Here is a 10,232-nt window from a genome sequence, read left to right as displayed (position 1 = left end):
TCTCCCAGTTCCACAGATTTGTTAGTTGGACCGTTTGTTTAACTGGGCCTAATTGTTCCGCTCCTCTAGATGTTTCCCGGCCGGAGCGGTTTGAAAGTGACAGCCGGCTGGGTGCTAATGGATGAGAAGGAGGGAGAGGTTTTCAAATTGGAAATGTGTCGCAATTCTTAAAGATTGGAAGAATACTTGAGGCAGTACACGCTGGTAAATGTGGTGTGCAGTATCGGCAGATTAACAGAGGTAATTGTTATTGTATTAGGACAAGCGTGTTAGTGAGCAGGGAAGACTAAGGAAGACGAACAGCAAAGTTCAACGTAAGAAGATAACATCTCGCTTTTCTCTAATGTTAAGAACAAGTGAAAACGCATGTGTTCTGAAACATGAAATAATAAACACGCCATACGCGTAATTTGGTGCGGGTCTTTCCCAGCGCAAGTTGAGAAATATTGTTACCAGTCACAGCGGTTTGCAGTACTGGGTATGTTGCATATGAATATGTAAATGCAATTTAACATATCATATTTAATAAATAGCTTACATTAATGAGACAAGTGTTAAAAGCTGCAAAAAGGAATTGCGTAGTACATTGCTGGTAGAATAGTTCTGTTTGAATCATGGCACGTCAGTGTAATATATCGACGGTAAGTGGTGTTAAGACACTACCAGTATATATGTGTTTAGTTTTGTAAGGGATATTAAGGATGGTGTACAGCTACTACCTTAACGAAAACAAGAGAAAAAAGGGACTCGCTGGTACAGTGTTATGATGTGTTTTATAATGCTTCCATTACTTGGGCTGTTTATTTGTATTGGTGGAGTATTACTAGGTAATGCAGTCTATCACTTAGATATACTGTGGGATGCACCTGATTTGCATGTTACAGTTTCTGTTGTGTGGTGCTGGCACACAACCACTGTGTGTGTGCCATTGAAATATATCTATTTATTTATTTACATGCAAAACAGAACAATGTAGCATGCTGTTATTTTTGTGGCATAATGTACACCGAGTTAATACTACTGTAATGAATAAAACACCAATAACTGCGCACTGCTACTGGTGCAGAACTGCTCCTGGCTGTCTGAGAGAGGTAGGCAGAACTGGGTCAGATGCAAAGAGATCTCTGGAACGACAAAAGGTATGATTTCCACATACATGGTCATGCACAGCCACAAGCCTAATGCGTTGTTTTCGAGCCTGTTGTATCGGCAGCACAATGTCTGGTCTTGATTTTTTGCCAGGTTTGGGCGTCTCCCTGATGCAAGTCACAGCAAAGCAAGATTAGTTTGACAGCAGAACAGGCTTTCCTGAAGGAATTGGAGATTGCCCACCCCTTTCTGAACTTTCTAACCACGTTGCGGACGTAAAGTTGAATCTGTGCCTTCCTTGTAGCCCTGTTATTTTGCTTTCCCAGTCAGGGCAGGCACCGCCATGGCCACCTCGTCGGAGGAGGTCCTGCTCATTGTGAAGCGGGTTCGACAGAAGAAGCAGGATGGGGCTCTGTACCTCATGGCGGAGAGGGTCGCCTGGGCGCCGGAGGGGAAGGACCGCTTCTCCGTCAGCCACCTGTATGCGGACATCCGCTGTGAGTACCACCCTCCCTCCGCATGGCTGCAGGACACTACAGGGACGGAAACGAGACTTCCACTGCACAGCAGTTTGATCCATTCCTGGTTTTAACTACGACTTTAATAAGACACACCTGAGTGTGTTGCATTACCGAATCAAAATCATACTGAAGACTGTTCATTAACGACCAATCAAACTTTACTTTCTGTCTGTCTGCAGGTCAGAAGATCAGCCCTGATGGGAAATCCAAGATCCAGCTGCAGCTGGTTCTGCACACGGGCGAGACGACCAACTTTCACTTCACCAACGAGAGCAGCGCCGTGAAGGACCGCGACGCAGCCAAGGACCTGCTGCAGCAGCTGCTGCCCAAGTTCAAGAGGAAAGCCAACAAGGAGCTAGAGGAGAAGAACAGGTGTGCCACAGCCAGCCAGGGCGTAGCTAGTACTGGAACGGGACAGACAGCCAGGGCTTAGCTAGTACTGGAACAGGACCCACATAGCCAGCCAGGGCTTAGTTAGTACTGGAACAGGACTGCCACAGCCAGCCAGGGCTTAGCTAGTACTGGAACAGGACCCACACAGCCAGCCAGGGCTTAGCTAGTACTGGAACAGGACTGCCACAGCCAGCCAGGGCTTAGCTAGTACTGGAACAGGACCCACACAGCCAGCCAGGGCTTAGCTAGTACTGGAACAGGACCCACACAGCCAGCCAGGGCTTAGCCAGTACTGGAACAGGACCCACACAGCCTGCCAGGGCTTAGCTAGTACTGGAACAGGACCCACACAGCCTGCCAGGGTTTAGCTAGTACTGGAACAGGACCCACACAGACAGCCAGCACTGTACATGACAAAACAAAAAGTCAGAATAAAATACATTTGCACAGAGAAAAAGAATAAAAAGAAAGCAAGATCAGAAATACTAACATTTTGGTACAATATATAGAGTTAATACATTATTAAAAATAAAAAATAAAAAGTGTAGAAATTTTAAAACAGTTTAAAAGTTAATTTAAAAAAACCGCTAAACTATAAAAGTATGTTTAACAAACAGACACAGATATTGAAAAAGACACCTGTCGAAACCTCTGTCTTAGGGTTTTTTGTTGTTGTAATTAATTGTATTGTCTATATCTTTTAAATATATGTGCACCCCAGCTATTCTGGATGTTTGTGCCATGTCCCTTTCATGAACAGGTACAATGACTGTTGTATGACACCTGAAATTAATAAAATATTAGTAAGGGAGAGAGAACTAAATAGATGTGCGCACTCACTCATTCAACCCTGTTCTGTGTGTTCTGCCCCTCTTCTCTTCCCAGAATGCTCCAGGAGGACCCCTTGTTGTTCCAGCTCTATAAGGACCTGGTGGTCAGTCAGGTGATCAGCGCAGAGGAGTTCTGGACGAATCGGGTCAGCATGAACTCCGTCGACCACTCGCTGACCAACAGCAAGCAGGAAGTGGGCATCTCCGCAGCCTTTCTGGTAAGAGGTATCCGTGGCAGGCAGACAGACAGACAGACTCCCTGTTCTTGATTAATCCACAGTGATACAAAATGGGATGAATTGCGTATGTAGCCATGCCAGTTCAAACTCTCGTTAACCTTTTCTGCGTGATGTTTTCCAGAAGAAACTCAGGACCACGAAGAATATAGTTTTTCTGCTACACAAAACAATCTTCTGCTCGATTGCACTTTAATAAACTAAATCGGGGCGATGGGATGGACTAGTTGAAGCTTTTGTCATTGAATGTTAAACATTTATTTTAGTATTATTAAATATACTACTTAATGTATTATTAAATATGCTTATTTCAAAGCTGGTGGAGGGGATACTTACACTTTCTTTATTCATATGCAGGCGGACGTTCGACCGCAGACTGATGGCTGCAACGGTCTGAGATACAACCTGACCTCTGATATCATTGAATCCATATTCAGGACCTATCCTGCAGGTACATTAGCCCTGTCTGCCACACCTGCATCTTAACCACCATGCTGTGTGCGTGCATGTCGGCTCTTGTGTGGAATAAGTCCGTTTTCTCCTGCACGTTCGTTATGGTTTTTGGGTAGTAAGACCCATATTGAACAGGTACATCATTTCTGTTCCACTGCAGTGGGTGAGATATTTTGCCTGTGCTCTTGTTTTCCCGAACAGTCAAACAGAAGTACGGGGAGAACGTGCCCCACAATCTGACGGAGAAGGAGTTCTGGACCCGGTTCTTTCAGTCCCACTATTTCCACAGAGACCGGATCAGCACCGGCTCGCAGGACCTCTTCGCAGAGTGTGGCAAGCTGGATGAGCAAGGTAGCGCTGAACCCAGAACCGCTGTGCTAGTCAGTCCAGTCCACACTGATCGGGTTTGTCAGGTCCGCTGCACTCACTGGAGGCGGGTTTTGATGCAAAGCTATAAAGGAGACCACAAATAATGTTTTGATAATCTTGAAAACACTGCTATCTGGTTGTGTCTGACTGCTGCTAATCAAACATATATAAGTGCAGGTATGCCCATCTGCATGTCTTTGAAATACTATGAGTTTTGACCATACCTTTTACAATATTTTCAGTCCTGTTGAAGTCTCAAAATAGCTTTGATCGCTTAGAAATGGCTCCACGTCCTTCTGTACTGTATACTAGGGCCAGCAGAGTTTGTGGTCTGACCTTAGCTAGATAGATGGCTATAGAGAGTAACAGGAGCAGTCAAACATGAAAAAAACAAGAGAGGTAAAGAACAAGTTAAAAAAAAACATTAAAATGACCTTGTTGCGATGTGTGTTTGTTAAACAGGATTGAAGTCCATGGTTGGCCAAGGAGTGAGGAACCCAATGGTTGATCTGGTGTCATTTGAAGACAAGTCACTGGATGAGGTAAAAAAAAAAAACGAACAAAAAAAATATTACAGTATGAGCAGCCTGAATTAACTGCGGCTGGTGTAGAACAAGCAGAGAGCGAATTGCAGACCCTTGAATGAGCTGACGTGAATATCTGCGTTTCACACTGTGTTTGCTATTATACAAGGGTGGGAATAAGACTCCCATTGCAAAGCAGCTTGATCTATTCCAAGTTTTACTATGAATTTAATAGGAGACACACAGGAGCTTGTTACCTACACACTGGGGCTCTTCAAGCACATACTAAAACCTGGAATGGGTTTTAATATGTATTTCCATTATTATTATTATTATTATTATTATTATTATTTTTATTTTGTATGAGTGAAAATGTAATCTTATTTATCTTTAAAATATATTTTGTGTTGGCAACGCTCCGTCCTCAAAGCCAGAAAAAGCCCTTCTAAAAGTTTCCCACAGTAAAAGTATAGCACAGCGTATTAAAGCATAGGTAAGCACTGCAAAGCACAGAGAAGTATTGAAATAAGTGTATTTAAGCTATGGTAAATGCATAGCATAACCATGAGGGAAAAGCATGGGAAAACTGCAAATAATACCATGGTAAACTTTTAAAAGGGAGACCTCCCCGCTGATCTCCTCCCTCTGCTTCCTTCCTTCCTTCCTTCCTTGTCAGGGTTACGGTATCTCCTCAGGGCCGTCCACCTCTGGTCACAACAAGACTTTGAAAGAGAACAGCAACGCGGCTATCATCAAACGCTTCAACCACCACAGTGCCATGGTGCTGGCGACTGGACTGCACAAACAGTAAGCTCCAGCCAGGGAGGGAAGTGACTGCACCTGCTGTTTCTGTATCTACTGCTGTTACACCTTGAGCCTGCCGATGTAAAGTAGTAATGCATGTAGTTAACAGGAATTAAGACTCCCGTTTGCATAGCGGTTTTGATCCATCCCTGGAGTTTAATATGACACACCTGAGCCTGTTACCCAAGCACTGTGGCTAATCAAGCTTGTATTAAAATCTGGAATGGGTGAAAGTGCTGTGCAATAGGAGTCCTTTCCATTCCTGGTTAACTCATGTTGGTTCCACCAGAGAATGGAGCAGGTGGAGGTAAAAGGGTTACTGCTATCTTGAAGGAAAAAAAAAAACTCGGCAGCAAGATCATTTGGAAATACTAAGAGCATCACAAGGGAAGGAGAAAGCGTTTTCTCTACGGCAACATTTGGGTGTGAAATTAATTGAAAAGAAATACTTAACCCTGTGATGGCTGAGCATTTTTGAAATGAGAAAAGCTAATGTATTTATGTAACGAGATTCAGTTTCTTGTACTGAACACTTTGTTTGTTTCAGCCTTCCTGTCTAGTAACACAAAATGTTCTGCATATGTCAAATTCTGGCTGGGAGGCTGGATTTCACAAAATAATATTATAGAGGGGTGGCTAAGCATTGTGTCACATGTGACACAGAAATGTCCATTACAGAGTTAAAAATAAAATAGGGGAAAACAAACCATGCATGCAAACCGGTTATTCAGTTGAGTGCAGAACCACAAGAAAGGTCAGGCGTGGTAATGCGCAGCCTCTGATCGTAAGGGATTTACCCAACACTGTTTTCTGTACTACCTGTGCTGTGTTTCTTTGACTCTCGCTTGCTTGCTTGTATGTGTGTAATTGAGGGATGCACAGAACGAGCAGAATGGAGAGACGAGCAGTACGGATGGAAACTCCAAGGATTCAGACTTCTTCCAGCCGTCTGTGAAAAAGGTAAACTGGATCACTGTGTGTTACATCAATTCCACTCCACCCTGTGACCTGTAATTACATGTGATCTGTGCAAAAGACGTCAGGGATGGAAATAAGACTCCCATTGCATTGATTATACTATGAGTTTTAATAAAGCACACCTGAGCTTGTTAACTATACATGGGGGCTAATCAAGCTTGTAGTAAACATTGTTGTGGGTGAAACTGCTATGCAATAGGAGTCTTCTTTCCATCGCTGGATGTGGTGTGTGTATGTGTGTGTATCAGTGATAGAACTAAGACGACTCCTTGCTTACTATCTCCTTAGGTGAAGTTAAAAGAATCTATAGAATATGCAGACCTGGTGCAAGAGAATGGAAGGAAAGCTGTTTCACTGAACCTCAAGAAGTCTGATAGGTGGGTTGACATTGCGACTACTGCAGTAAATCAGGAGAGGGACGGCTTTTGAATAAATCCTAAGATGGTGGTCCTCTCCTCTCTACACAACTCGTTTCCAGCCTGTCGTTCTGTGTAGTTGAACCTGCCTTTCTCTGCACAGGTATTCCCACGGTCCCACCCCTGTACAATGCCAGCAGTATGCAACCAGCCAGGACATTATTAACTCTGTCAACTGTATTAGGCACGAAACGGCCAACTACACGCCAAGACTCACTCAGGTAAACGTGTTGCTGTTGTTAAAGGAAACGGGGAGAGGTAGGAAACGTGGACGTCTGTTTTGCGCATGTTTCACCTCTTCCCAGGCGTAGTGTTTATCTTGCAGTTTGAACATTCAGATCATTATATATCTCCCTCCCTTGTATCCAAACACCTTGGTTTTCTTTACTAGGCATAACAAACTTTGCAGTAAGGAGCAGTTGTTTTTCCCCTCTGACATAATGTCCTGGTGCTTTAAAAAGGGGCCTCTCAAGAAACTGTGTTTATCTCTGAGCAGAACGCGTTCTGTCCAGATTAGTGGTGTGCGGAGCTCTGCAAGAACACTTCCATTTCGATTACTGTAGAATAATTCACAACTATCCAGGATATTAATTCTGTAAAGTGTATTCGGCACGAAGATTTCTTGTGTAAAATGTATTGATGTTAATTGATTAATCGATACGTAAAGCCTTGGTTGAAGTACTTTTCTTGAAAGTTAACTTTTGGGTAAATAATCTGTTATGAAGTCAGTACCTTGATCTGGGTTCTGGAGTTGGTCTCATGTCGTAAGACAGTACAGAAATACATTTTGCTAATATTTTTCTGCGCGCATGCCATTGCACACGGATTGCTTTGTGTGTGTGTGATCCTGCCAGCTGATGGCCCTGTTCTCGTTCCCTCTTTGCCGTTGGCAGGTCCTCTCCAGCAGCACAGCGAGCACGGCCATTGCAGCCCTGTCTCCGGGAGGAGTGCTCATGCAAGGAGGAACACAACAAGCCATAAACCGTGAGCGCGCTGTCAGCTAGCCTTCCCACTGCTGATCCCAATAGAAAGAGACGTGGGTCTGCTTACTTTCTCCAATGACTTCTGTGTATTCCAGTTTTATTCCAGCTCGGTGCGTGTGTCTCGTTTCAGAGATGGTGCCGAACGACGCCCAGTGTGAGCTGAAGCACCTGTACGTGGCAGCGGGGGAGCTGCTTAGACACTTCTGGTCCTGCTTCCCTGTCAACACCCCTTTCCTGGAGGAGAAGGTAAGAATCTGTCTGCACCACAGCGGCGTTGTGCTTGTTGAAGTAAAAATAGTTTTATTTAACATATTCAGCCACATCTGTGGATCTCGGAGCACATGGTAACTGTTGTCTTGCAGTAACGCAGTCACTGGGGAGAGAAACGCTTGCACAGTCTGTAACTGGTTTCTGGTATTGCTAACAGACCTGTTGGGTTTTTCAGGTGGTGAAAATGAGGAGCAACCTGGAGCGGTTTCAGGTTACCAAGTTGTGTCCATTCCAGGAAAAAATGCAACGGCAATACTTAAGTACAAATGTAAGTCTTAATAAATAATAAATACCTTCATTGCTCATTTCTTGTAAAGACGCAGACATATCTGAATTTTGTTCGTCGCGGTTTTCTTTCGAAACTTAATATAGTTGTTATTTTCCTCATCTTGGTTTGACAAGTTTTCAAGCTTGTCTGGAAACGAGTCGCACTGATAAATCAGTGAAATTGGACACCTTGATAGTGTTGGGTAATTTTAAAACCTGGGTTTTCGGGTACCAGTGCTGCCCTAATAATATAATATATATATATATATATATATATATATATATCTAAAATAAATGTGTTGTACCAGATCACTGTGTTATGGTACTATGAGTTGAATCTCATACTGTTATAGAAATGTGCATCAGCCCCAGATATAGACACACACACATTGCATGCACTACCTACAAAAATATCTGCAAATCTCTTATAGAACAGCAAAAGCAAAATACATTACAGACAAACTGCACCCCCTCCCCCCCGATATGGGAAGGACACACAGACAATTATAACATACCCACATACCCTCCCCAGTTAACTTCACCATCCCGATTCTCTTCACAGCTAACGGGCCACTTGGAGGAAATGCTGCAGACAGCATACAACAAATTCCACACGTGGCAGACGAGACGCATGCTGAGGAAAACATGAAGGGGTGCCAGCCGGGGGTGAGGAGGAGGAGGAGGAGGAGCTGCCGCCCTGGCAGCTAAAAGAGGCAGGTTGAGGAGAATCCTGAGGGAATGGATTTGAGAAATGGAATCTTGCTAGGGTTCCCTTGGAAATAAGAAGAAGTTTTCTCCTGAGGTTTGAACAACGAAGTGGAATTGAACTAAATAAATAAATAAAAAGTGGGGGTGAGGTGAGGGGGATCTTTTATGAAGCTCTTCGAGGAGTTCTGAAGACGTCAAACAACAAGATGACCAAACGGAGAACCTGGAATCGCAGAGCAGTGTTTTTACCGCAGGGACTCAGGAACTGCACAGAGTTTGCATCGTTAGAGTGCTGCTATAATAATAATAATCATCATTTTTATTATCGTTATTGTTATAATGACTTAAAACAATGTGTACAATAAAATGTGCTTGGGTCACTACAGGGTTTCACATAGGCTTAATGTTGATTCAGAACATGCTGCATTTGCTGACAGTGTTAGGATTCATGGGCTAGTTTTTATTAAGAGCATATTAAAAGTATAAAAAAACTCAGCTTGTTTGAGTTTGAAGGCTCAGGAAAGACATTAGACTATTTTTGGTTTCACTGCCTAACGCACTTTCTCTATGGGTGTACAGAGATATATCAGAGGTGGAAATAAGACTCCTTTTGCAGAGCAGTTCCACCCATTCCAGGTTTTACTACAAGCTTGATTAACCCCAGTGTACAGGTAACAAGGTCAGGTGTGTCTGATTAAACCTAGTAAAACCAGGAATGGATTACACTGCTGTGCAATGGGTAAAGATTTATGACTGCATGCACAGCAGATCAAAAAGGTGACGGGCGGGGGGAGGACTGTTAACTGTAATGCGCGCTTGTTTGCTAAGAAACTTAAATGATACCTTTCTGCATAATATCTGTCACGGTACACTAAGGAAATATTCTCAATCAAGGATACAGTCTAAGGTACCGGTGTTAGAATCCGGGGGTGCATGTAGACATCTGTCTGCTGTCTGTGGCTCTTGGTCTGAAATTCTCTGCGGTTGCACCACTAGACTGTCATGGTGTGCCGGTTATGTCGTTGTAGTACGACCCCCGACAACAGCTGAAAATTGTGACCCAACATTTTTTTTCAATATTTTTATGTATTTTCTCTGTGTGAAACTCATTTGAGTCTGAAAACTATGGAATAAAATTAATTAAAAACCTATTTTTTTCTTTAATTCATTTTTTTGTTTTTAAAAGGCACAATCTGTATAAGAAAACATATTCTTTATGTAGATTTCCCAATTGTGCTGTGTTTTTTTGTTGTGTTGTTGTTCAACATTCAGGCTGTGGTAATGAAAGCTTCACCTCCTGTTAGGAGTGCACTGCCTGCTTTCAGGGCTCACCTTCCTCACGTCAGTGGCAGAGCTAGGAGATCTTACAGTGCTCTCTATTGCGCTATTTT

The 10,232-nt window shown here is 43.3% G+C and overlaps 1 protein-coding gene across 2 annotated transcripts; it reads left to right on the top strand.

Moving 5' to 3' along the window:
- The first annotated feature begins 2 nt into the window (after positions 1–2).
- Positions 3–9,992, top strand: LOC117431965 (general transcription factor IIH subunit 1-like). 2 transcript variants are annotated; one of them, XM_034053289.3, is made up of 15 exons: positions 3–314; positions 1,416–1,586; positions 1,790–1,982; positions 2,889–3,051; positions 3,427–3,520; positions 3,724–3,873; positions 4,354–4,433; positions 5,092–5,222; positions 6,092–6,179; positions 6,486–6,574; positions 6,717–6,834; positions 7,507–7,597; positions 7,727–7,842; positions 8,042–8,134; positions 8,696–9,992. In XM_034053289.3, the coding sequence occupies exons 2-15, from the start codon at positions 1,433–1,435 to the stop codon at positions 8,780–8,782; spliced, it is 1,647 nt and encodes a 548-aa protein (XP_033909180.2). In that variant the 5' UTR covers positions 3–314; positions 1,416–1,432; the 3' UTR covers positions 8,783–9,992. The 2 variants fall into 2 exon arrangements, with proteins under 2 accessions (XP_033909180.2, XP_033909179.2); XM_034053288.3 differs by having other exon boundaries at positions 4–240.
- Positions 9,993–10,232: the final 240 nt, after the last annotated feature.

The sequence above is a fragment of the Acipenser ruthenus genome, chromosome 27 (assembly GCF_902713425.1).
Source record: "Acipenser ruthenus chromosome 27, fAciRut3.2 maternal haplotype, whole genome shotgun sequence".
In the NCBI taxonomy this organism is placed as follows: Eukaryota; Metazoa; Chordata; class Actinopteri; order Acipenseriformes; family Acipenseridae; genus Acipenser; species Acipenser ruthenus.
This window is presented reverse-complemented; position numbering and strand designations above follow the sequence as displayed.

What these genes read in the sequence shown, in the direction of transcription:
- LOC117431965 (XM_034053289.3), top strand. Translation starts at nt 1,433, where the DNA reads ATGGCCACCTCGTCGGAGGAGGTCCTGCTCATTGTGAAGCGGGTTCGA. An exon ending in CCTGTATGCGGACATCCGCT is followed by an intron (nt 1,587 to 1,789) that starts GTGAGTACCACC and finishes GTCTGTCTGCAG; the next exon opens with GTCAGAAGATCAGCCCTGAT. An exon ending in GGCAATACTTAAGTACAAAT is followed by an intron (nt 8,135 to 8,695) that starts GTAAGTCTTAAT and finishes TTCTCTTCACAG; the next exon opens with CTAACGGGCCACTTGGAGGA.